The sequence below is a fragment of the Tasmannia lanceolata genome, unplaced genomic scaffold (assembly GCF_043159265.1).
Source record: "Tasmannia lanceolata isolate RefF3 unplaced genomic scaffold, GAP_Taslan_0.1 ptg000002l, whole genome shotgun sequence".
Lineage (NCBI taxonomy): Eukaryota > Viridiplantae > Streptophyta > Magnoliopsida > Canellales > Winteraceae > Tasmannia > Tasmannia lanceolata.
In genome coordinates this window covers 19,273,771-19,301,584 of record NW_027518679.1, presented here as the reverse complement: position 1 = coordinate 19,301,584, position 27,814 = coordinate 19,273,771, and the positions used below count along the sequence as shown (strand labels likewise).

The 27,814-nt window shown below is 38.4% G+C and overlaps 1 protein-coding gene and 5 pseudogenes across 2 annotated transcripts; 1 reads left to right on the top strand and 5 right to left on the bottom strand.

Moving 5' to 3' along the window:
• Positions 1-2,338: 2,338 nt before the first annotated feature.
• Positions 2,339-26,440, bottom strand: PRMT3 (protein arginine methyltransferase 3). Its single transcript, XM_077388505.1, has 7 exons — positions 26,132-26,440; positions 25,078-25,647; positions 24,740-24,837; positions 19,350-19,428; positions 18,996-19,247; positions 18,739-18,906; positions 2,339-3,103 (listed from the first exon to the last, which is right to left on the bottom strand). The coding sequence occupies exons 1-7, from the start codon at positions 26,393-26,395 to the stop codon at positions 2,651-2,653; spliced, it is 1,884 nt and encodes a 627-aa protein (XP_077244620.1). The 5' UTR covers positions 26,396-26,440; the 3' UTR covers positions 2,339-2,650.
• On the bottom strand, positions 2,971-6,724 carry LOC143884792 (uncharacterized; annotated as a pseudogene). Its single transcript, XR_013253082.1, has 2 exons — positions 4,215-6,724; positions 2,971-3,103 (listed from the first exon to the last, which is right to left on the bottom strand). The product of XR_013253082.1 is annotated as an uncharacterized LOC143884792 (transcript).
• Positions 9,421-12,913, top strand: LOC143881817 (DNA (cytosine-5)-methyltransferase CMT1-like; annotated as a pseudogene).
• On the bottom strand, positions 13,320-15,064 carry LOC143882746 (DNA (cytosine-5)-methyltransferase CMT3 pseudogene; annotated as a pseudogene).
• Positions 15,732-16,851, bottom strand: LOC143881807 (DNA (cytosine-5)-methyltransferase 3 pseudogene; annotated as a pseudogene).
• LOC143882741 (DNA (cytosine-5)-methyltransferase CMT3-like) lies at positions 16,595-18,225 on the bottom strand (annotated as a pseudogene).
• Positions 26,441-27,814: the final 1,374 nt, after the last annotated feature.

The window sequence follows — 27,814 nt, the reverse complement described above, 5'->3', positions numbered from 1 at the left end:
TATAGGATCGACGTTTGGGCATGGTTTAAGACCCTTAATATAGCCCCTTGATTCCAAAAGGTATTATGGATGCCCACGGAAAAAAATTCAGAGATTTCGTTTGGGGCGCGACAGAATAGAAGAAGAAAATTCATGCCATTTCATGGAATGATATCCGCCAGCCTGAAATCGAAGGAGGGAGCTGGGCATCCAGAGATTAGAAGACATAAACACCACCTCCCAATTTAAACAACTATGGCAAATTATAAGCAATCGGCAATCTCTCTTGGCTACAATATTTCAGAAAAATACTTAAAGAAAAACAACATCTGACTATTCCAATGCCTTCCTTACCCTCATGGGGATTCAGAAGTGTGCAAAAACAAAAAGAATCAGCCAAAAAAATCATCTGTTATCAACTAGGGGATGAGAAAGAAGTCAATTTCTAAGATCAACCATGGCACCCAAATGGCACAATCCACCCTCAATTCTCTATAAGAAGCACGAACATTTCTCTAGCGAAAATAAAAACCTTGGACTAGTTATTCATAAACGGGCAATGGGACAAATTGTTGCGTAAATCAACCAGTATGGAAACCAGCAACAGATGGCCTCTTTACGTTAAAAAAGGGCTTGGAATAGCTTGAGATCCACCTCCCCTCCCTAACCATGGACCCGCACATTCTGGTTCACAGGGCACATACCCAGACATAGTATCACTGCTTGGCAAGCCTATCAAGGGAGACTAAACACAAAAGATAGACCACCGGAATGGGAATGAGAATTGATCAGAGGTACCGACTCTGTAACGTGCAAACCTAAGATTCAAATCATTTTCTATTCAAATGCAGCTATTTTGCGTGGAAATGAAGGTCAATCTTATAGCGGATTGGGAGCAAAAAAAAAACCAGCAAACTTTCTTCAAGACAGAGAGACTTGGGATAAGAGAAAATGCCCACGATCAGGTCAAATGTCAGTCGCCCTGAAGGTCAGCTTCTTCGCGACCATCTATACATATGATCTGGAAAGAAAGGAACCAACGCAAGTTTGAGAAGGAATTGAGGCACCAAAGGGCGATCCTTCACGAAATTTTGCACCTCTTTAAAACCAGAATGTTAGGGAAGAAGCATGAGTAGTAGCTCTCGTATGAGGAGGGCTCAGGTTTACCGGGAGGATTACTTTTGTTTTGATCAGTTAGGATTCAAAGGAGGAATACAGGGGAGGGGGTAATCCATCGAAAAATCCCAAGTATGGAAGGTCACTGATAAAATTCGTAGATGGCAAATCATGTTGAGGAACACCCCAATTAGCTATCTGTCTAATAGCATTGAGAATTATATGCCTATTCCCATAACAATATTCAATAGTTATGGCTTGAGAGATTTTGTCTTTCACTTAGACTTTCTTGTCTGGATATCTGAGTTACTAGTCCCTCCTGGAGGGTTGCACTAAATCTAGAAGTTTAGAAGCTTATGGTGCAACTTTGATCCATGTTAGAAAAGCTGTTTTACTGGTAAATCTTAAAAAGATACAGATGTAACGGTACAAAATCGTTATGGGAGTTGTAAAGACAAAAGGTGGTGGAAGGAAGAGAGTAGTAGGTTAGGTTATTTCAGTTTCTGTATTTCGAATTAGCTAAGGCATGCCTGGGTCAGTACTTGTTAATATTCTATGAAGCAGGATGGGACTCCCAGCCCCGATTGCGATCTTAATATTAATAACATTTGTCATATTTCAAAAAAAAAAAAAAAAAACCAGAATGATCTTTCTTGCCATTGAAGACAAGCCCATTGATTATTCTATCAAAGTCGCAAATAACTTTGGGGACAAGCCCAACAATTTGTTCTTGATGATAGCCCACCAATTTGTTCTTGATGATCGAGAGGTGAAGGAATTCCCAAGATTGTAATTGCTTTTCTGTCTCTCTTTATTTCATTAATATAATTCTGGTTGGGGTCCTTGCCTAACCCCAACGTACTCATCCAAAAAATAGTTTCAAAAAAACCAAAAGCCAATTATAAGGATATCTAATAAATTAATATTGCAATTACCAAAACAAGGGAATAATTTCCCAAAAAATACCATAACTAGTGGGCAATTCTTTTGCAAAGATGCAATTACTCTATTATTTAAGAGGCTGTTTGGATACATGGAAATTTTATTTAGTTTTTTCATAGAAAAAATTTTCTGGTGTTTGGAACTCATTTTTTTATGCTACTCTTTTCTGAAAAAAAAAAAATTCCCTCGAATTTCTTCATGGAAAATAAATTTTCTTACATTTGGTAAACTCATTTTTCATGAATTTTGTTTGCAAAAAAAAAAAAAAAATCTCCAGTTTCCAAACAAAATTGCAAACCGATTAGACTTCGGAATTTTCCATATTTTTTTTCCCAAATCCAAACACCCCCTCAGTTAATGATACAATTTTTAAGTCACTAGTACCCACCAAATAAATGGGTATCAAGCTAAAGTGACAAAAAGATAAAACAACTCATCAGCATAAGCTTAATATGGCAAAGGGAATCTAGTTTACAATCTCAAATAAAACATAAGCTCGATAACTCACTTCCACTGAGACATTCATTCATCCAAACTGATCAGCCAAATCACCAAGACATCTATGGAAAACAGCCAATTCCAGGCGATCTCATCCGTTGAAAGAAGAACCCTGTCATAGATTAAAGATTTGTACGGGCAAACTGCGTTTTCGGCCATCCGAGCTAATACCTGTAGTCTCAATTGATATGTCTATGCTACGATGCCGGGAAGCCCTAGTAATGCTGACTCTGAACGCAGCTCTCACTGCAGGGCAGTCATTGGTACCAATCTCTGCTTTCATATCAGTAATGGGTTTTGTTGATGTTAAAGCAATTGGTTCCCTGAATGTAAAGATTGTCTGGGACCAATGAGTCTTTGGTTCATATGGTGATGTGGATAGGACAGTGGGCATCTCTTTGCAGAATCTACTAGTGAAACCAGTCTCAAACCATAAGACGATTCCATGACACCAAGTAGTTTCAGATTCTGTATCTGTCGTGCTGCCTGGGGTGTCAAACTTTGGTTCCAACTCGAAGCTAGAAGTGAAATCCATTTCGCCGGGCTCCATGGTTGCCAGGTCAAATTTCTGAAACAGTAAAAATTGAAACAAAATATAAAGGACAAGAAAGGTAGACGAGAAACTTCAGGAGTATTAACAGTAACATGAACATCTGTTAGTAGTAAGAAGTTTTAATCTAGGAGAGCAGAATTTAGGGTGAGGACACAGTGAGTCCTTAGTTTTGTGGTATTTTAATATTTTTTAACTGGTCTTTGAGGCCCATGGGCCCTATCCTGACATTTTGGATAGGGGTGCAACTCAGGTCAGGTCGGGTTGACCTTTTGCAAAAAAATTAATTAGAATCAACCCGATATTAAGCAAAAAGCTCAACCCGAATTCCCAAAAATCAATCTGAGTTGTGCCACTAATTTTGGACACATGAAATAGGGTGAAGCCAATACAAGTGTTGGTGTTGTGAAGTGATTGCACCAACAGAGAACAATTTATCCATTGCAGAAGGTTCCTTAAGTGTGACAATGGAGCAAAATTCATCCATGGAAGATTTTGTAGGAGTTGCAAAAGAAACGATTGGAAACGAGATCAAAACCAATGAATGGTGAAGATAATGCGTCCTCAAGGGGTAGTGCCCACATATCATGAATCTTCTCAAGATTCAGATAACTTGTATTGTCTTCTCCATTAGTTCACATGTTCCTTAGATTTAGATCTACGCATTAATTTGAGTAAAGGACAATATTCTTTTGTTCTACATACTACTACCACTTTGTACTTACAAGGTTTTAAATTTCAGTTTCGGTCATCAGCGAAACGGAAACATATTGGTTTCGGAACGAAATTTCGGCCGAAATCTTGTAAAATCACAGAAACATTTTGGTATGAAATTATGGGCAAAATCCAGGTAAGATTCTTCACCACTAGTTATTCTTTTTATTTTTTATCGTTTTTTAGAAATATCTTAAAGGAATCTCATTTTTCTTCTCTTTTATAGTGTGGAAACTTTGCTTTTTTTATCTGAAAAGTTGCATGTTTCACATATTTCGACAGAATCATTAACGAAATCCAGAAATTTCAGGCGAAATCTGGTATTGTTCCGAATCCAACTGGATTTCGTTTCGGTAGCAGCCGAAATCGAAATATAAAACCATGGTAATATATAGTTCTCTTCTTCCTACTGGACCTTTATTTCTCAAGCAGAGTCCCTTTCAGCTTTCCTAGAGCAATCTCCCATCTTCAATGGACGGAGGCTATGGACGAAACTCGGAAGCTCTCAAGGAACCAATACTTTGGAAATTGTCTCATTGCCTGAAGGAAAATGAACAATATCGTAAAGTAAATTGATTGATTTAAGTGATTACAAAGCTTGTCTTGCTACCATGGATTCATGCAGATGTCGAGCCAACTAGTTGGAGAGCTTTGCAAGGTTGAGTAAGATGAAATCTATAAAAGCAATTCTTTATAGCTGTAAATGAACATTGGATAATGCACCAATTTGATCTAAAAATTGTGTTTCATGAAGATCTTATAGGGGAGGTTTTTGAGTTTTTACCACCTGGGTTTCAAAAGCGAAGGAACGATGTATAGCTTGTGAAAAGCACACGTGCCAAAGCAGTCTCAACTCAAGAGTGGCTAGAAAAATATAATAACACAAGGTTTGCTATTGGATTTAAGAGGCATCATTGTCATTCTGATCACACTATGTTAAGAGAACAGAAGAGAAAACTACCATCTTTCTAGTCTGTGGATAATGTCATTCTCAAAGAGGTGATAAAGAATCTGTAACTTAAGAAGATGTTGGAAGAATACTTGATGTTAAAGATCTTGGTGAATTGATGTTAAATTTCTTGGTGAATTGAGTTGTTCTTTGGAAACAGACACTGGCAGGTCATGGATAGGAACACACACACCTCAGCCAAAGCATGAATTGGACCTTTTTTTTTGCAAGAGAAGCCTATTCATTGAACTATGGAGTTGAACCATCATTTGAGTTGAGATCAAGAGAAGCTTTTGGAATATTTGGGACTCTACTAGAGATTTGTAGGAATGTTGATATACTTGAGCACCACAAGAATTGATATCACGGATATTGTTAGCACTTAGCGTCAGTAAGCAGTTTATTGCAGGTAATAAGTAATAACGGCAGTTTTGGTCATTGACAACAACGCACCAGCAGTTGATAGAGAAAAGATAGATGGTAGATGAGAGGGAATAAATATTACCAATCAGTGTCCTCTTTATTTTATTCTTTTTCTTCTTTGGCTTCCTCCAGCCAATTCACAAATGGCTCCAAAGCTTTGACAAAATTTTGACTTCCCTTTGGATTTGTTCCTTTACGGAACCAGAGAAGAATAGTATCTTCTACAAGTACATCCTGCTCATAAAGAGACCTCACAATTTTTGGCAACAATTTCATGAGCTTAGCATTCCCATAGCACAGTATCTGAACTTTAACGAGTAGAAGTTCCAATTTCCCATTTGTACAAAAAGCATTTAAGAGTTGTGCCCATGTTTTCACCTGGCAGAGGGCATCATTAGCATTCTGTCACTGATTTTTCCCAGACCACTTAACAGCGCCCATTATAACATCCTTGGTGAAATGCTCAGAAAAACCCTCAGCAGGGAGCTTTGCAGTAGGGAAGAACTCTATGAGATTGTCCTCCATTTTACCCCTCTTTAGGAGTGATATCAGATCATCAAGAATATTAAAAATCAGATATTCCTCGAAAATATCTGTTATGAATGTAAGCACTATCCCCTAACCCACAAGATTGTCGAGGCTGGAAAAATGTCTCTAGTGGAAGCCCCGATAGTGTCTGAGAGAATGTAACGACCGTGAAAATCGAAGCTTCTTCCTCTCATTCTCCTCAAAGAGCTCCAATGACTTGACGAAACTTCGCATAACATTTCAAGATTCTTTATCAAGAATGGCCTCCGGCGCAATATCTTCTGTATGTAGAGGACAGGTGGCAAAATAGCTTCATGTTTTGGTTCGCAATCTAAAACAGAATAAGTATGCCGCTACCCTTCCTCAGATTTTGTTGTGCCACGTTGAGTGCACCCATGTGTGAAGACCACCTCGAAAAAGGTATCGCCGTATCTTGAGAAGTTAAGATCTGAAGATTCGATGTTCTCGGCAACAAGTTCCAGATCACCAGCATTATCCAAGTATATTTGGACCACTGCATCTGCAAACGTTGAAGGGTCCAAAGGAGCTGTTATATTTAGTTTGGGCCTTAATCCGCGTGCCACCGAGAGTGGGTCTCTCCTTCGAGCTCATAAACCAAGACTGAGAGGAATCTAAGAAGAGTGGTTGTGTTGCAGAGGAGTGGAGAATAAAGAAAGAAAGAGTTGTTAGCATTGTTAGACAGTTTATGCATGCTGCATAAAACTTTTCTTCTACTTGAAAGATAAAGATTTTGCTTGCAGCTACGGGCAATTGGTCAGGAGCATCCAAGGAGTCTTTCTCGATCTAGCCCATGCAGGCTACTTGAAAATGGAAGCCTTAGTTTCTTTAGAACTGGCCAACAATTGCCATTGGAGTATGATAGAGATTGGAAGGACAACAAACAATAGTTGAAAGAGTGGAAGGATGGTAATAACATGAGGGTCATCTCAGTTAGGGAGAAGGAAACCAAGGCAGTTGGCGAGGAGGAAGATACAAGGTGAGATCAAAGTGTTCAGAAGAGAAGATCCCCCGCGCCCTCCCCCCCAACCCCTACGCCACCCACACCAAAGTAGGTTTCAGGGGCTCCCAAGTGATTGGTTATGCAATTCCTGTGGCAACCACAATTCCAAAGGAAGGATGGAATATAGATGTTGTGGCCCCAAGTCAGAGGATAGCAAGCTGAGGGGTAAATAATGTTGTTTGGAGATGAATATTTATTTAAAGATTAACCAAATAGCGGGGTCAGTCTTTGTAGAGGAGAAAGGCGATAACCAGGTGGTGGTAGTATCGAGTAAAGTAGTAGTTGAAAGAGCGATGATATTGAAATCTTGTCTAATTGGGTTCGTGAAGATGGAGAAGTGGAATGTTGAGTATCTTATTTTCTGCAATAACTTGTTGTAACAGGTGTGAAGGATTCTCAGGCACCATAGCATTGTGGGCGTCAAGCTTACCCTCTCTTCCAAGATTGATGCTTGAGAACCCATAAAGGTGTGATGCCTTGTAGTATTATAGTGTGATGCAATGAAGATCTAAAGAGTGATTTTTTGGGACGGTTTCATTCAGGGCTAGGTTTTATCCGGAATAAGCTCTTGTCCCAGACCATTGTTGTCACGAATAGCTTATCCCGAATTAGTTTTATCTTTTGTTTGTTGACAATTCTTTCTAGCCTGGAATTATTTTTACCCGTTGTTTGTTCAATGCTATATTATCTCAGAATTTGTTTTCTCCATCTTGCTTATCTTAACCAATTCATCAATCTTGGAAACCATCAAAGACTCCTTGTTAACCGATTCATCCCTAACAACCGTCCCTTCACCCTTTTCCTCAACCAATTCTTGTTCTTTCTTTAACCCCTATCTTGAATTCTAACTACCTCCATTAACCTCTCTAAGAAGCCACTTCTTCACCCGAACCTTAACCAATCTTCCCTTAATTTGATCCTTAGCTTTCCCTTTCATTAGTTTCAACCGCCCTTTCAACCACCCTTTCTAACTCTTTCAACATTGCCCTTTTCACCCACTCAACAATCCTTTGCCTCTGTCAAAAACTAGGGCTCTCCAACTTCGGCAAACTCTACAAATGCAGGGAGAGAGAAACCTTGCCAACAGAATGAGGGCATGAGAGTGGAGACGGAGAGATGGCATAAGTGGAAAGTGTCCCGAGTGAAAGACATTTTTTTGGATCTGATTTTGGATAGAAAAGGAAGGATAAGATATTTACCCAAGACTAATCTGAGCCGGAGTAACTGAAATCCCTCCACTCACACGGGTTTTCAGTTACTCTAATTTTCCGGGTTAAACTTAAATGTGGGACAACTTCTGTCCTGAATAGCTGCTCGACAAACATTGAATAAGTGATTATTCGGGAATTGGTTTTGTCCAGGAAAACTTAACCTGAAATCAAACATGCCCTTTAGAAAGAAGTGTGGTACTCAAAAAAAAAAAGTTTGGTACTTCATATCATCTTTCAATTAAAGTAAGAAGAAAAAAACTCTTCACTCTACTACTCTTACTCCATCCCTCTACAACTTCTTTTCCTCCTACTTTTTTTTATCATCTTTCCAATTTTCTTGTGGTTTTGAACCATAGATCTAGATCATTTTGGTTTTGAAATCCAAGTGTCAATGGAGGGATTCATAGATGCTTGAATTTCAAATCCTATCCCTAGATCCTTGGAAAAATTACGCTAGAAATTGATCTCACCAAAAACTTGTGTTTTTTGTTTTTTTATTTTTATTTTTTATTTTTTTTGAAAATTTCAAAACATGTAGAAAACTTTGATTGGACTCATCTCTTTCATCAATATTGATCAGATACGGCTTATTTTTAGATGTAACCTTTTTTTCATTATCCCTTCATAATCAAATTTTAACCCAATCTAATAGTTGAATTGTGATGTAAATCAATCCTAAAATTAAAAATTATGCAGATTTAGAAAAACTACCCAGATTTGAGTTATTGTGATCTGATTGACCTCAATATTTTACATTGTCAACCAAAAGTGATTTCCTACCACATACAAAAATTTCAAAGAGATACAATTGTGGGATCTTTACTAATCCTTTGGAACAAATTCGAAATAGAACCATTTCTAAATCTGAAAATTTTCAAAGTGGTTTTTCATGAAATTCTCAAATGGATTCCATCTAATTCACATGTAGAATCCAATTCCAAGCCTCCTACCCATTGAGCATTCTCTTCCCTACAAATGTCCTGCAGCAGTTTGGTGTTAGAGCAAAGCCTAGTTCCACATCTTACAATAGGATTTTTACAGAGGATGACATCTTTCAAAAGAATGAAACTTTGTTTCTTTTTCAGCCATAACTTTGAGCTTTCGTTTCCACTGAAGTGTCTCTTTTCTAGATTGGTGGTATGACTCCATCGAGAAGCTATCTAGAGTCTAGACCGATGAGATGCATTTCCTATTGGAATTTAATTTTAGCTAAGTTGCCCCACAATATGGCATTTTTTGTTGGATTCGTTACAATGGAGGCAATTGGGTAATGTAGGGGTAGTATAAGGGGTAATGGGCTTTTCTTTTGGGCCAAGGAGAATGCTCCTGAGCAATTCATACTATGTAAATCTGGTGGGACTACTGGTCCCCATTGTAAACTTTAGCTAAGTTGGGATGGCGATGCAAGACAATAGGATTTCTTGAAGGTGCGGAATTCACTTGGTCGAATAGCTAGGCAAACCTAATTTGCTTTTGGTTCAATCGACTGATGATCGTTAAGGAGTGGGTGGGAAGGTATTCACTCGTCCTTCAAAGGGCTCTGCCTTACTCTACATCTAATCGTTTGTCCCTTACTGTTAGCGATAACATCTTCAGTATGAAGAAAGATAAGGTCCCTAGACAAGACGGATTCCCAATAGCTTCCTATAAGAGGTATTGGGAGTTGATTCAAGGAGATGTATTAGAATTACTGGCTGAATTTCACAAAAGAGCTAGTTTGGTAAGGAAGCAAACACGACGTTCATTATTCTCCTCCCAAAGGACGGAGCTACTAAGCTTAAGAAATTTCGACTCATCGGCTTGGTTCACATTATGAACAAAATTGTGGCCCAAGTTCTAGCTAGAAGAGTCAAAGAAGTTGTGGAGAGCATCGTCTCTCAATTTCAGGGAGCTTTAGTGAAAGGGTAACGGTAACCTTATAGCAAATGAAGTTACTGATACTAGGAATCGACGTGGCGAAAAAGAGTAATATGCAAGATTGACATAGAGAAGGTGTATGATCATGTTGACTAGAAGTTTTTCAATTTTATTCAGGAGAGGATCGAATTTGGCATTCTTTGGAGGAAGTAGATAAAGGATTTAATACCCACAGCCACCATTTTGGTTAATGGTTCTCCAGCTGGTTTCTTTGGAAGCTTGAGGGATATTAGGAAGGGTGACCCCTTGTCCCCATATTTATTCATCATGGCCATGGAAGCTTCAAGTCGTCTTCTCGTTTTGCATTAGAGAGACCCGCAGCTGAAAGATCTTTTACATATTGACTCTGAGTAAGAAGATAGCCTCTTTCTGACAACTTCAATTCCCAAGAAAGATTGAAGAAAGAAAAAGTGTTTGTTGGAGAGGTTAAATCTCCCTACTGGTTATATGTTAAAATTATCGGCTTAACTATTTTGTGGGCGAGAAGTCTTCCTATGTTTAGATTTGTATCGGCTTATGATCTTTGGGCGGGTTGGCAGACAGTTTGCTCTGAAGTGGAAAGAAGATCTCCAGTTATTCAGCATTGGGATCCTCCTCCCCCTGATTCCCTCAAAATTAACTTTGATGGGTCATGTTTTGGAAATCTGGGTCCGGCGGGTATTGGAGGCTTATGTAGATATGGTTTAGGCGCGGTGGTGTGGACTTTCTCACGCCCAATTGGTATCACTGATTCAACCGAGGCTGAAATTAAAGCGATATATTTTGGTATCATGCATCTAATAAAGGTCTGTTTGACTCTGTGATAGTGGAACGAGACTCTGCCAACGTTGTTAGTTGGTTGTCAGGTTTGACGGCTCCTCCGTGGAGGTTACTTAGTTTCTTTGAGGAGATTGAAGATTCATGTTCCAGATCATCGATAGTTTTTAAGCATGTTAGAAGATCGGCCAATGGTGAGGTTGATTCCTTAGCTAGGTCCGGAGTGAGTAGAATGGATTTGGAGTGGTTTGATTTCCTTCCGTCGTGAGCTCCCCTTTGTATTTTTCCTTTTTTCTCTTCCTTGTAAATATTGAGGGCCTTCTCGATTCCTTTTTTAATTCAATTATTTACCATTTCAAAAAAAAAAAAAAAAGTGTTTCATTTCACACGCATCTGGTCGAACCGAGTTTTTCTACTCCTATTGGGTGCACTCCTGTTTGAGGCGAACCAGTCATTCTTTTGTTCGTATACGAGGTAAGCTCCTTTAAGAGCCAGCAGCTCTTGTAAGCTCGTATCGTAATCGGATTCTTGCTTGAATTATGCTTTTTCTTCGTAATCTGGATGAGTGTGCGTCCTTTGTGTGCTGAAAGCCGGGTTGAAATTGACAGCTGGAGAACTCTTAGTATCGTACAAAGGCTCCCGGCGATTGAGTGAGGGGGTCGATCTTTCTTTCGTCAAAGTCAAAGCGGTTGTACAAGTAGATGCAGTTGTATCCTTGAGAATTTGTTGATGGTTTAAACAAATGCCAAGAAAGAATAATGGATTTAATGAGAAATGGATACACAAACGGGGTAAGCTCCTTTAAGAGCCAGCAACTCTTGTAAGCTCGTGTCGTAATCGAATTCTTGCTTGAGTGATGCTTTTTCTTCGTAATCTGGATGAGTGCGCGTCCTTTGTCTGTTGAAAACCGGGTTGAAATTGACAGCTAGAGAACTGTTAGTATCATACAAAGGCTCCCGGCGACTGAGTGAGGGGGTCGATCTTTCTTTCGTCAAAGTCAAAGCAGCTGGACAAGTAGATGCAGTCGTTTCCGTGAGAACATGTTGATGGTTTAAGCAAATGTCAAGAAAGAATAATCGATTTCGTGACAAATGGGTACATAAAGAACATCTTGCCTCTTCCTGTTGATGTTGTATGTGGAGGACCTCTCTGCCAAGGCAATAGTGGATTTAATCGTTCTAGAAATTCAAAGAAACAATTGGAAGATACAAAGAATCGTCAAATGGTTGCTTTCATGGACATGTTGACTACCTTAAACCAAAATATGTTTTGATGAGAATGTTGTTGATATTTTGAAATTTGCTAGTGGATTTCTTGAGAGATATGCTTTAAGTAGGCTTCTTTACATAAACTATCAAGCAAGACTGGGATGGATGGCAGCGGGCTGTTATGGTCCTCCACAATTTTCCATGCGTCTCGTTTTTATGGGATGCCCTTCCAACAGAGAAAATGATTCAATATCCACTGCCTACTCATGATGTTTATCAACGAGGTGGTGTCCCTAGCGAATTCGAGCGCAACATTGTTGGTTATAATGAAGGCGAGCCTCGCAAGTTGGAAAAATGCTCTAAATCTCTGGGATGCAATTTCAAATCTTCCACCGGTCGCAAATGACGAGACTCGAGATGAAATGCCTTAGGAAAGGCCTGTAAGTATAGCATTCCAACTATATAAGATCAATCAAGCATGAGTTGGTGGATTCCACAACTACAGGGCAAATTACCTCGCAAAATGCCAAACTTTTTTACCATTGACCTTATCAGTGTAATAAAGATGATTATCAACCAGTGCGTCGCATTCCCAATAGGATGCCAACTTTAGGGATTTGCCGAGTGTCTTGGTTGGTCCTAATAAAATTGTTGAATGGGACAAAACAGTGGAACGGGTGTTATTACCTTTTAGAAAACCTTTGGTCACCGACTATGCAATGTCCTTCGATAAAGGGGAGTCCTCTAAGCCTTTTGGTCATCTATGGTGGGATCAAATTGTGTCGATTGTAATGACTAGGCCGAAACCTCATAATCAGGCAATTCTGCATCTGGAAAAGGATAGAGTTCTTTCAATTCGTGAGAATGCCTGATTGCCCCTGACTTTTACAAGCTTTGTGGGCCTGTTAAAGAAATACACATATAAGTAGGGAATGCAGTTGCAGTCCTGCTGCTCGAGCTTTAGGATATGCATTGGGGTTTACATGTCAGGGACTCGGTAGTGATAATCCATTGATAACACTTCCTCTAAAGTTCACCCACTCCGTTCAACGTGTTTCTTCTGGAACTATGGAAAATGCTGTAGTTGATGCTGTTGCGTAATAACTAATTATCATCATCCATTTTAGAACATTCTTTTTGTGATTTTTTAAGTGTTAGTAGAGCCTTGCACTATAATTTATCAAAAAAAAATTACTTTTAAAGATTCAAATAATTATAAATTTATGCAGGTGAAGAAGATAGAAAAGTACAAGGAACATAAGAAATTATTTTCTTAAGTAAATTTTACTTCACTTGATTACACGAGTGAAGTCGAATTTGACATTGGACTAATAAGTTAGTTTGTTGTAATCAAGCACATACAAAGTTCCCAATCCAATTTTCCATTAGAAGACGGAGTGTATCGAGGTTGATTAGCACTTCGTTATAGAAAAAAAGAATAAAGAAAAGGAAATTTATACATCCTACGCAATTCAAGGGACAATTTTTTGATTCACCCACTTGGAAGGTACATGTTACAAGGTATTTCAAACAAGTTGGCATGTCATACCATAGTTATTAGGAAAAAAATTTATGACATGTAGAACCCGTTTCCAATGAAAGAAAATACCTGTAACTGTTTCCCACTGCCTAAAAAAACATATCTGAATCCATTTCCCACATTGCCAGAAAACACTAAAGGACCCATTTCCACAATCACATACTCCTTCCCCATTTTCCATAAACCAGTTCCCGATTTTTTAGAAACTCGATTCCCTATTTTAAGAAAATAATTTCTTATGTTCCTTGTACTTTACTTTCTTGACCTGCATAAACGTATAGTTCTACGTATCTTTGAAAGTAATTTTTTTTTTTTTTGGATAAATTATAGTGCAAGGCTCTACACTAGCACTTAAAAATCACAAAAAGAATGGTCCAAAATAGATGATGATGATTAGTTATTGCACAACATCAACAGCAGCATCTTCCATAATTCCAGAAGAAACACGTTGAACAAAGTGGGAAAACTTTGGGGGAAGTTTCATCAATAGATTATCACTGCCGAGTCCTCGACGTGCAAACCCCAATGCATATCCTAAAGCTTGGGCAACAGGGACTGCAACTGCATTCCCTACTTGTATATACCTTTCTTTAACAAGCCCACAAAGCTTGTAAAAGTCAGGAAACCCCTACAATCATGCATTCTCACAAATTGAAAGAACTCTATCTTGTTCCAGATGCAGAATTGCCTGATTATGAGGTTCCGGCCTAGTCACTCCAATCGGCATAATTTGATCCCACCATAGATGACCAAAAGGCTAAGAGGACTTCCCTTTAACAAAGGACATTGTATAGTCGGTGACCAAAGGTTTTCCAAAAGGTAATAACATCAATTCCACTGTTTTGTCCCATTCAAAAATTTTAATAGGACTTGGTACCCTGGGAATGTGACGCTGAAGTTAGCACCCTATTGGGAATGCGATGCATTCGTTGATAATCATTTTTATTACATTGATAAGGTCAATGGTCAAAACGTTTGGCATTTTGCAAGATAATCTGCCCTGTAGTTGTGAAATCCGCCAACTCATGCTTGATTTATCATATATATAATTGGAATTCTGTTCTTGCAGGCCTTCCATAAGGCATTTCATCTCGAGTCTCATCGTTTGTGACCTGTGGAAGATCTGAAATTGCATCCCAGAGATTTAGAGCATTTTCCAACTTGCGAGGCTCATCTTCGTTATAACTAACAAGGTTGCGCTCGAATTCATTAAGGACGTTGCCTCATTTATAAACATCGTGAGTCGGCAGTGGATATTGAGGCAATTTCTCTGTTGCAAGGGCACCCCATAAAAAGGTACGCATGGGAAATTGTAGAAGACCATAACAGCCCGCTGTCATCCTTCCAACCTTGATAGTTCATGTAAACAAGCCTACTTAAAGCATATCTCCCAAGAAATCCACCAGCAGACTTCAAAATATCAACAACATTCTCCGTCAAAACATATTTTGGTTTAAGGTAGTCAACAATATCCATGAAAACAACCATTTAACGATTCTTTGTATCTTCCAATGGTTTCTTTGAATTTCTAAAATGATTAAATCTACTAATGCTTTGGCAGAGAGGTCCTCCACATACAACATCAACATCACCAGGAAAAGGCAAGATGTTCTTCATGTACCCATTTCTCACGAAATCCATTATTCTTTCTTGGCATTTGCTTAAACCCTCAACAGGTTCCCAAGGATACGGTTGCATCTACTTGTGCAGCCGCTTTGACTTTGACAAAAGAAAGATCGACCATCTCACTCAATCGTCAAGAGCCTATGTACGATACTAAGAGTTCTCTGATCGTCAATATCAACCCAGCTTTCAACAGACAAAGGACCTGCTTACAAGAGCTGTTGGCTCTTAAAGGAGCTTATCCCGGATACGAACAAAAGAACAATTGGTTCGCCTAGAACAGGATTTGGTCGCCCAGTAGGAGTAGAAAAACTCAGTTTAAAGTATGTTGAAGACTAGATGCGTGTAAAATGAAACGCTTTTTCTTTCTTCAATCTTTCTTGGGAATTGAAGTAGCATACTCAGAAAGAGGCTATCTTCTTACTCAGAGTCAATACGGAAAAGATCTTTCAGCTGCGGGTCTCTCTAATGCAAAAAGAGTTGAGCTGCCTCTTGAGCTCAATGTTAAGAATTCAGCCTACTCCTTTGGAAGATCCCACCCGGTTGCGATCTTAAGAGTGTATACGGTTGGGCCAGGAGGGTCTCTTAACACCTTCTTTTTCTTCTCATCGGAGTTATTTCACAAAGACTTGCCATGGTAAGGAGGGAGGAAGAAGTAGGGAACAAGCATACTTGGAGAGCGCAGTACAATGGAGAGTCGTAGCTGCGTTCAGGAAGGATGAATCGCTCCCGAAAAAGAATCTATTGAATAGAGTCTCTCCCAATTTTGTTGGATCGTAGGTGCGATGACTTACTTCACATGCGAGGTCTCTGGCTCAAGTCTAGGATGGCCCAGCTGCGCCAAGGAAAAGAATCGAAGAAGCATTTGACTTCTTCATGCATGCTCCACTTGGCTTGGGGGAATATAGCTCAATTTGGTAGAGCTCCGCTCTTGCAATTGGGTCGTTTTAGTTACAGGTCAGACATCATTGTCCAAGCGGCAATGAGTCTTCGCTAGGACCGTATCCCTTCCAACAAGCCTTAAACATCAGACCACACTTGTTTATCTTATTGGGTTCTCCAAAACAAATACCAACAAGTTTTCCCACTTTAGAGTTTAACCCCAGTAGGAACCTTATTGTCATCATCAGCGTTTTCAATATCATCCTCTAGTGTTGTACAAGTTAGCGGTTGCGACTTTTAATTCCTGATACAGAGAAACATTCACACAGCTTCTTCCATTCCTTTAGTAAAGCCAAAAAGACACCTACCGATTCATTCCTCACCTGAGTCTCTAGGTTATTAAGTTGTAGAGTTTGGCAGGTATATTCACTTAGATCAACAGCCCACCTTGTAACAAGGTGTACACTAGACAGCTTTGCTCCAAGACATAAACCTGTAGACATACCACCACACCCAGAATACAAATCTAACAAAGTCATCTCCGACTTTTGAGACTTTAAGGGTGAGGAAGAATCCTTGGAATTAGACATTGTTTCACCATTCACACGATCACGAACAGAATCACTGGAAATTGTCTGGAAAGTCTCATTGCCAATTGATATGTTCACAAATGTGGAAAAAACCAATGAATAGGCCCTATATTGTGAAAGTCACTGGGTGGAATTGTGTTCCCCTTTGCCTCCAAATCAACATTAGGTGCTACTTGTACAATATTGATTTTGGAAATGATACACTCGAATAGGGTGGCATCTTTGAGATCAGAAAAGAAAACTCTTCTCTGGTCATGATAATCAGCATGATTTTTTTATAACAGTATCTTCGGCTTTAAAAAACCATTGTGCAGTAAGATGTGGTTTGCGGTCAGTAGCTTCAAAGACTTCTACTATCCTACCAATGTAATCAGGCAGCCCATCTTCGCTTTTAACATATACATCGTCTTATAGCTTATATATGCAACCATCAATTTCTGCTTTGTTTCTTGGAATCAGACTTTGTTTCACCATTCACACCATCAAGAACAGAATCACTGGAAATTGTCAGGAAAGTCTCATTGCCAATTGGTAAGTTCACAAACGTGGAAAAAGCCAATGAATAGGCCCTATCATTATGAATGTCACTGTGTGTAATTGTGTTCCCTTTTGCCTACAAATCAACATTAGGAGCTACTTGTACAATATTGATTTTGGAAATGATACACCGGAATAGGTTGGCATCTTTGAGATCAGAAAAGAAAACTCTTCTCTGGTCATGATAATCAGCATGATTTTTTTATAACAGTATCTTCGACTTTAAAAACCATTGAACAGTAAATATGGTTTGTGGTCAGTAGCTTCAAAGAATTATATTATCCTACCAATGTAATCAGGCTGCCCATCTTCGCTTTTAACATATACCTCGTCATATAGCTTATATATGCAACCATCAATTTCTGCTTGCAAATAATGGCATTGTGCTTTCAAATCCGTATCCTCATCATCATCACTTTTGGTGTTAAGAGAACGAGAATTATTCTTCCCAGAATTCTTCTCATTGTATCTCTCGGGCCACCGTTTGTGCGCTTCTTTTGCCGGAAACCGTTTGCGCTCTTCTTTTGCCAGAACCGGCTCTCTAATAAAACGGCCGTCATCATCATAATCCACAGATGTTTTCTTATTTTTCTTCAAAGAAAGAGATTCCAAACCTATTTTCTTCGGTGTTTCGGAAGAAGAATCCATTTCCTTTGGTTTTTATTGAAGGAGCTTCGGAGTCCATTTTTTCTAACTTTCTTCGAAGAAGCAGCAGCTTTCGAATCCATTTTTCGCTTTTTTGGAAGAAGGAGACTTCATTCCCTCACTGCCCTTGTGCTTTTTGGTTAATGGCTTTCCACATTCCACATTAACATTAATCGGACTTCCAATAGATCCATCACAAGAAGATTTCAGAACCTCGTGATCCATCAGAGGCATTTCTTGGAAGACATTTTCAAGCACTAGGGTTTTGGGATAAAAAAAACTAAGCAGCTGATGCCATTCAAAAAAAAAAAACGAAGCAGCTGATTAGAGAAAAATGAAGCAGGGCAGCTGTATAGAGAAAACATTACAAATATTATAAAATTATTTTATTAATATAATTATACAGTTGTTTTAATTTTCACCATTGAAAAGAAACAGTAATTTTAATTTTCTAACACTCAGACAAATACTTGAGAATATAATACTGGATAAAGTTATAATGACATTAAGAAATTAGGAATAGCACTTTGGATTTTCCAACTAAAAATTACTTAAAATTATTGACGCAGCAGAATCTTTTTTGTAACTCATATCTGTCCCCGTCCCCCCTTTCTGTCCATGTTTCTGCACCGGCTTTTGGTAAATTGCCTATACACCAGCTTGAATAGGAATGATATTAGCAAACTAGCAAACACCTAATTATAAAGGAATTATTAACATTTCACATCAAATTCTTTTATTATGTCTGCATTTCCTCACGCCCTTCTATGAAGGCATTCTTGTAATTGGAATCAGAACCCTATAACTAAACCAGTATAGTCAATTAAGATAAGTTTTCACCGCTCGCCCACATTTCCAAAGTCATCTTCGTCTGAACTTAGGATTTGCATGCACACATAGACATGCATGATGAAAAAGGTATTAATGTCCATGGTTCAAGATTCTAGGGCTTATGAGTTGACTTCAGAATAATGAGCAATCATGAATATCACAATACATACATATATAGATAGGTATACATAGGTATAGTTAAGCTAATGATACTCCAACTACATTTGAAAAGAAAATATATAATAAGTTAATAACATAGATATTTGAACAAGACTTACCTGGAGAACCACAGTATCAGTCACTATATCACGACTGTCCACTACATCTACAATAGGCAGTTGAGCAGCATCTTCCACAACTTCCTTGCCGATGCAAGACATATCAAAACCATACACATTTTCCCAAAATGGAATACTAGTTGCACCTCTTCCAAAGCCAGCTACGAACTAAAACAGCAATTATAGGAAAGGATTAGTTTCAATCCTGTAGGAATCTGATCTCACATCAGATTCGAAAAAGAAAAAAAAGAACTCACTATAGTTGCAGTGTCTGGCAAGATAGCACCACCAGGTTTTAACCAATGATCGCGTGCATAGAGTACTGAGCTAAGCATTGATTCATATAACAGGCAATACCCCATCCATTCACTCAATAAGACATCAACACTGTGAGGTGGAACTTGTATTAATTCCTCAAGCTCTTCAAGCATACCTTGCACCACAGTAATTACCCCATTGTTCACTTCACTGTGGTTCCCCTCCCACAACAAACCGTTGTCTTTTACAATCTGCATTTGCCCTAATCATTGTAAGGTCATTATAAGCTTATAAAAGAGTGGGAGGGAACGAGGTCAAAAGCAAGAAAATTTGAACAAGCATGAATAGTTTGCCTGAGTTGCCATGGACGCCATCTTTTGACTTGCTTCAACAGCAATTACCCTCGCCACCCCTGCTTGAGCTGCAAATAGACTACAACCGAGAAAGTGAGGACGAGAAGTAGAAAATAACCATACTCCTAGAAAGAATAGAGTCGAAGAAACTGTCACCATTTCAACCGGTGAACTCGCCAGATTATACAAAATACAAAAAAAATGCAGAGATAATCAAATAAATTACTGACCCTTACTAATAGAAAGTGGTAAGCCCTTTCATCATCTTTCACTCATTATAAAGGAATCTTTTTCTGTTTTGAGAATGATATGCATACAGAGAGAGGGAGAGAGGTTACAACGTAAAGCATGCCCATCATGAATCTCATCAACTCTGATCAAGATTGGATGCTGATGAGATGTGGCTCCAACTCTGATTTGATTTTTTAGCAGATGAGGGATATGGTGAGCCCCATGTCTCATCACCATTTGATCATGATGGGATTGTGATGACATCCACACACAACAAACATCTATTGTGCATATTTATGCTAGAATATTCCTCAAGATTGCCACTAGCGAAGAGTTTGAGTAAGATCATTGCTGATATTATTGAATGTTCTTTTTTCATTTTATTTATTTTTAGATGGACATCTCGTAATAGAAAGTTTCCTTAAACAAGAAAAGAAGACATCTCTTTTTTTCCATTTTTATAATATATTTTTTTTAATCTTTTTACTCCCTCTTTCAGTAATCTATCAGCTATAAAATCATCCTCTTAATCTTTTTTTTTTGGAGGGCTAAAAAAATCATCCTCGTAATCTATCAACCATAAAACCATCCTATTAACAATATGTGTAAAAAATATACTTGAAGATCTACAAATTTCATAGATGACATGAGCAAACACCCAAGGGACCAAATCTTGATTTGATGACATCAGCTGGAATTGGATCAAAGTAGCAAGAGGCCTTTAAAAAGGATAAAAGAACAGTCCACAGTTTAATTTTGAAATCTAGTTTCAATTTGGAGTGGGTTTTGAAAAATTGGGGCAGAAGACAATTTTGGTCTTTTTGAGGAAAAAAAAGAGGCTGAAAAGATTAGAAGAAAAAAAAAAACAGATCCAAGGCTCTTGAAAGGATTTTGATCAAACTGTGAGCTAGAAATCAGAAATTCAAGAAAGGGAAGGACGATTGAAGGAGAAAAGAGAAGTGATTGAGAGATAAATTACTTCACGCAAAAATCCTTGATCTCACACCAGAGCCCTTGATTTCGCACCAAGGAATCTGCAAAGAGTCACACCCTGGAAGAAAGTGAGAGGCTCACCCAAAATTTTATATTCATTTCATTATCCAAAAATGTGCAATAATTTCTCTTTTCAAGAGATGCGAAGTTCCGGTAGTTACATAACTACATGGGACTTTGTTTTTAAAAGAGAGAATGCCACAAAGCAATGGGTGGTTTTGGTAGGAGATAACTACTTAAGACTCTTTTTATTAAAGAGAGAATGACACGTGAGAATGGTACTTGGGCAACTGCTTAGGAGTCTCTTTTTAAAATAGAATGACACGTGGCAATGGTAGTTTTTGTAGGACATAACTACTTGGACAATTACTTAGGAATCTCTCCTTAAAAGAGAGAATGGCACATGGCAATCAGTAGTTTTTGTAGGACATAACTACTTGGAGCTCTCTTTGAAAGAGATGCTGGCAAATAGGGACTGACAAATAGCAACCCATAATTGTCTCAACACAATATTACAAATTTACAACAAAAATAAATATATAAGACGGAAAATATATATATATATATATATATATATATATATATATATATATGAGAGAACATTTCCTACACACTTGTGTAGGTAAGTTACTTACACACTAGCTTAAAATATAGTGGGGGCCCACATTGTTTGGGTGATCCAAACCATTCATTTGAATGATCCTCACATAGATAGGGTGTCCACAAAAAATCAGATCCATAGGATCATCCTAACCATTCAAACTATGGAGGCAAAAAATGGACTAATTTGTGAAGGTTTATACACGTCCATTTTACCTCCACAAATCGTAGGGTTGGGATGATCCTATGGATCTAATTTTCTGTGGACACCCTATCTATGTGAGGACCATTCAAATGAATTGTTTGGATCACCCAAACAATGTGGGCCCCCACTGTATTTTAAGCTAGTGTGTAGGTAACTTACCTACACAAGTGTGTAGGAAATGTTCTCTCTCTCTCTCTCTCTCTCTCTCTCTCTCTCTCTCTCTCTCTCTATATATATATATATATATATATATATATATATATATATATATGAGTTAAGTGAAGCTACACATACGTGTAGCTAACTTAGCTACACCAACGGCTTAAAATACAGTGGGCCCACATTGTTTGAGTGATCCAAACCATTCATTTGATAGACCCTCACATTGATAGGGTGTGCCCAAAAAATCAGCTCCATAGGATCATCCCCACCCTTCAAACTGTGGAGGCAAAAATGGACAGATTTGTGAAGGTTTTTACGCGTCCATTTTTGCCTCCACAAATCGTAGGGTTGGGATGATCCTATAGAGCTGATTTTTTGGGCACACCCTATCTATATGAGGGCCCATCAAATGAATGGTTTGCATCACCCAAACAATGTGGGGCCCACTGTATTTTAAGCCGTTGGTGTAGCTAAGTTAGCTACACGTATGTGTAGCTACACTTTTCTCTCTCTCTCTCTCTCTCTCTCTCTCTCTCTCTCTCTCTCTCTCTCTATATATATATATATATATATATATATATATATATATAAGATGCAAAAAAAAATGTTACACCCAAAGATGTCCGACTAAGGCTAATAGCCTACCACAAAATAACTTATAATCTAACGGTCTATGAAACTATGGACGATTTGTGATCTGGGGTTTAGATCCATCTCGATCAAAGCTCGGAAATGCATCACCAAATCAAATGGAGGTAATGGCTACCTGTTGGCAGCTCCCTCTATGCTCCCTCTATGCCGGTATACTCGAAATCCTAGTTGGATGTCCTCATCACTTACTAAATAGAAAGTAAATGAATTGACAATACATAATTAAGGAATCGTGATGTGTTATTTATATTCGTATTTGACAACAAGATTATAAAAGTGATGACTTTTAATTATTTTCACATAGAGGCCTGGTAAGAGTGCACTACTGATGAGTAATGATGCTCGAGAGGCAATTAATAAAGCTCATCTAGCTAATTTCAATGGTACTATGCATAAGTTGGACTGATAAAGATCAAGTGAAGGAATCAGGAAAGGTTATAGAAGTAATGATGCTAATTTTATTTTTATTTTTTGAATGGTAGAAGTAATGATGCTAATGGGATACAAAATGCTATAATTGTTTTTTTAATAAAAAGCTATAATTGCGTATTTTGGCACAATGGTTTTAAGACTGTGACACATGATTATGAGTTGTTATCACTTATTAGTGTTGCCTAAACGCTCGACACATGTGCCAAGTGTTAAAAATGCCCTCAAGAGACTGACATAACTGCATTGATCTAGTCATTCACAAGAAACATTGAAAAGAATAACTAAAATATTAAGTAATGAACTCTATGAGAACGAAAAACCAAAAGAAAATTTAAAAAAAATCAGTGTAATTCAAATCAATATCGATTGGGAAATAATATAAGCTAAAAAATAATCAATTTGAACAAACGAGAGACACCATGCAATAATTATTTCACAAAATTGATATAAGCCAAAAGGTACGAACATTGCATGATGAACACTGACTGTTGCAAAAACTAGAAAGTTGTAGCCCCACCCATGAAGTCAGAAAAAAAAAAAAAAAAAAGGACCTGTGATTCATCTAAATTTGAGCCTTAATGCCTAGTTGCCTACAACGGGGAAACATAAAATCAAAAGAAACCATATAAAAATCTTTCAAAAAACAAAAGAAACCTTATAAAACATGAGACCACCTCCGAGTAGTTTCTTAAACACCAAAAGTGTAAATGTTTGACCACAAGAAATGAGAGACAAATCTTCTTTGTAAAGAGAAAAGGTTTTCTTACAGAGAATGAGAGACCCAACTCAACTCAATTCAACAAAGCCTTTGTCCCAAACTAGTTGGGGTCGGCTAAATGAAACCTTTAGAAAAAATTTATGAAGAAGGTAAAAGGAATCTACCCAGCTCTAATCTTGGTTCTAGTTGAGTTCTTCTACGTGGATCATTTTCTTCCTATCCTATCCAAGGTCATGTTCTCTGTTATGTTCCTAGCTATCAAGTCTTTCCTCACTGTTTCTACCCAAGTTGTTTTTGGTCTGCCCCTACCTCTTTTTACTCCATCAATTTGGCACGAGTTGCCTCTTCTCACCGGAGCATCCAAAGCTCTACTTTGGATATGTCCAAACCATCTTAAGCTGTGCTCTCTCATCTTCTCCTCAATTGGAGCCACCCCCAAAAGGAAAAATTAAAAAAAATAATGAAAAGAGGAAAATGAAAAGAAAAATCACACAACAGATGATGAATTATATTTATAGTTGTTGAAACATCCCAATCGCGTGCAGGTGCAGCTCTGAAAATCACCACACGATGGGAAACAAACACCTCAAATGCTTCTTCAACAATGTGGCTATTTGTAGCCGCATGCTGCATGCACTTCGGGTGTTTGGTAATTGTGAATATAATTGTTGACATCAATTTTCATAAAGGATACATGTCAGGACAAATCACTTAAGGGCACATTTAGCCACCATGATTTTTTTTTTCATGATAAATCGGTATCTCCAAGTGGAGATGAGGGTGAAGTGACTAAAAATCAGGAAACTAGTGTCTCCAAGTGATGAGTGGTGGCTAAAAATCAGGAAACAAAAAATTCTACTTAAAATAGGATCGACTTTTTCTTGATTTTTACCAACATCTTATGCTCATCTCAATCGTGCCCCCTCAAATCTCTCTCCTCCCACTGCCCTACCCCTCACCATTCGGAAACACCGATTTATCATGAAAAAAAATCCTGGCAGGAAGACATGGCCTAAATGCCCAACACTTTACATGTTCAAGCACACAAAGCTCACCTTTATGTAAACACTTGCAGGAATTATTTCAATAAAATACATTTGTCAAAAAATAAAGGACATTTATACTACTGTCCCAAAACACACTTTTATTACACGACCAAGATACTTCACCTTCACCCAAAAATGCCGGCAATTTTTTTCATGATAAGCAATGTCCAAAGTGTCCCCGAGTATCAGCATAAAAAGCAAAAGTAGAAATGTCCAAGTAGCACGTGCTATAACAGGACATGTATATTTATTTCTTTAAACAACCCCTTTGTTTATCATTTAGAAAAAAGAAATGGGAATTACCAAACCAAAATAAACCAGAAGCATAGGAATGATTAAAACTATATTTCACCTTAGTATTCCAGTACCACAACCGACATCCATTACAGTTGCATGGTTCATGAGAGAAGGATTATTCAAAATTGCTCCCCTATAAGAATCCGTCCTTACCTGCATAATCGGTGGGTACCATGTGAGTTACGACAATTTTCTGTATACTAGGAGAACATCTTAGGTGACAAATTTAACTCCATGGAAAGCAGACAATCTAGAAATCACATTGGTGTCAAATAGAAATTACAATGATGCTATTTCAAAAAAAAAAAAAAAAATTACAATGATTTCTCCTCAAAAAAAGGCCCATACGTATATATTCAATATATAAGAGAATATATGAGTATGTTTGGTTACCTTATCACTGAGCATCTCTCTATGAATGCCGAAAGAACCATATGCACCAAAATAACTCTCGTTCACATTCTTGATTTCCCTTGCAGCAACATTTGCGAAAGAAATTCTAAGATTCTTATCTTTTCGTTTCTGACAAAGTGATCCCAGATCCTGTCCAGAACCAATACCGTTGGCCATGGCCATCTCCAAATTATTGCCCATATTCAGACAACTGCCCACTGTCTGACATGCCTTCTTAATTCCATTCTCATTTAGAGCATTGAGCTCAAGTGGAACAATATCTCCTAGGCTCTCCTCGTCAATGCAAATTTTTGTAATATCATTAGCATCAACTAACTCTCTCATCAGCTCCTCTCTATCAATTGTCGGAATATAATCATCTTCATCATCTTCATCTTCACAAAAACTATGTAGTAGTGCATCATCTTCCATGAAAGGTTTCAAATATATATCACCCTGCCACGGGAGTTTGCTATTCTTCTCAAAATTAACTGCTGTGTGTAAATGGTTTTGGAGATTGTTGTTGGACTCAAATCCTAATCCACAACTCCAACATTTGTTTGCTGCCACCTGGGCATTAAAAATGGGAAGCAAACATCTGTTAGCATGAATCAGATAACTTTCAACAGAAATTTACATCTCTTCTTGCTTTTCAGCTCAAAAACAATAGCTACTCTAAGAAACATCTTAAATCACTGTACCAGCAGTACACCAACTACCAAATACTACCCAATGGAGCATTAACAATGATAGTACAAAGCTAAACTTTCCAAATGAACTCATCAACTCCACTGAAAAGTATAGGTTCTCTTTAAGAACTCAATGAATATGTTTAGAATACAACGAGTATATCAACAATAAAAGGCCAAGATGGTAAAAGAAAACAAAGACCAAGAATGTCTTGGAAAGGGAAAATACCCACCAAAACAAAAGCAAAGGAAAAACTAATACAACACTATGAAACTAGACAGGTCATTTATAAACACAATTAATAGTATGCACTTAAGTATCAAATAGGATAGAAACATAGAGATATAAGATAGAATTCACTAACCTGAGACCTAACATAGTTGATGAGCTTGAAACAGTCATAGAAATCTAACCCTAGAGATTTCCTTATAGTCCTAAAATCAAAGGAGTGAGTGGATTTGCAATGAGAAAAGAGGGTTTCAACAGAAGTCCATTTGAGATCACAGAACAAGCAAAGAAAATCAAGTTCCGAATCTTCTTCGTCTGTTTTCCAATCGTCCCAATCTTCAACTTGTTCTTCCAACTCTTCGTCTTCGATTTCTTCGTCTTCAATGAGATTTTTCTCCATCGTGATTTGGTAAACCAGTTGTTCTTCTGGCTAAAAACCCTAGAAAAAACCCTAGAATGCTTTGAGGTGGGCTAGAAAAACAATGAGCATGTGCAAGTTCAATTCTTTAAGCAAAGAATGCGATCAGTGAGGGATTAACGTTGTTGATTTTGTAGATCATCATTGGACCACTACCAAAAAAATAGACAATTTTATATGGTGTGTCCCCGTGTGGTCGAGTATTATTTTTATTTTTATTTTTATTTTTATTTTCTTAAGTATGGACCACTCCTCTATAGGATGATCCAAACCGTACATTTGTTAGGCCACAGTATAAATAGGTGGTGCCCCAAAAATCATTTCTATAGGATGATCCTAGACCTTTGATCTCTTTCAACGGTTAGGATCAACCTATGGAAAATGGACGTTTGGGATCTAGAGATCGGTTAGGATCATCCTATGGAAATGGACGGTTGGGATCTAGAGATCAGTTAGATCATCCTATGGAAATGAACGGTTACAATTAGATCCCAAAAATCATTTTATAGATTGGAGGGTTAGGATCACACTGTGAAATGAATTTTGGGAACTACCGGAAAGCATTGTGATCTGACAAATGGACGTTTTTTTATCATCCTATAGAGTAGGCTTTGAAGAATGTGACCTGTTGGGGGTAAAATCGAATCCCCCCGATCAAGCACCACGTGGTGACCCTTGCATGGGCGAGATGGCCCCGCAAGGCTAGTTACTACACTGGGTGGGTGCCATGCAAAACCTTGTGGCCGGCTAGATGAGGCCCCTCGAAGCTGACGGCTTTAGCCCGAGTAGCGCCTCATGAGGTCTTCCCACTTGAAGACTTGCCCTTTATGACGTCCCCACCTTCAGTACCATTCTCCCCTTCTTAGAAGACCACAGCAGCCTCTTGTCACTCAAGCGCTATCATCACCAGTAGTTGCATGAGATCCGCTTCCACTGTACAAGATTGTTGTATATGTGACCTGCTAAATTGTCACCACTTGAGACTACAGAGAGTGCATGTCTTGCCACATCACTCCTCAGAATCGTACACATACGGCTTTGCGTCTCCAATGATCATCATAGTGTCAAATCACTGTTACATCACGTCTGATGGCGTCTGAATCCGGGTCTGCGATCGCGCGGTCGGTAGAAGGCCTCCGCGGGGTCTGCAATCACAAACAAAGGGGGTCAGGGGGTCCGGGGTGGGTCCCGGACGACCACTTCGACACCCAAGTCATTTCCTTCGACCAATCAATATAAAGAACAGCGAGAGGGGGAAGGGAGTTTCGATCGGGGTTACCAGGGCCAGTGCGCGGGCTCTTTTCTGGGTGTGTGAGTGAGTGGGTCGGAGGGGACTAGCAGGGAGAATATGATCGAGTTCCTAGCCTCCTCTGCTGTTGCCTCGCCTCTTTTTTCGGTATT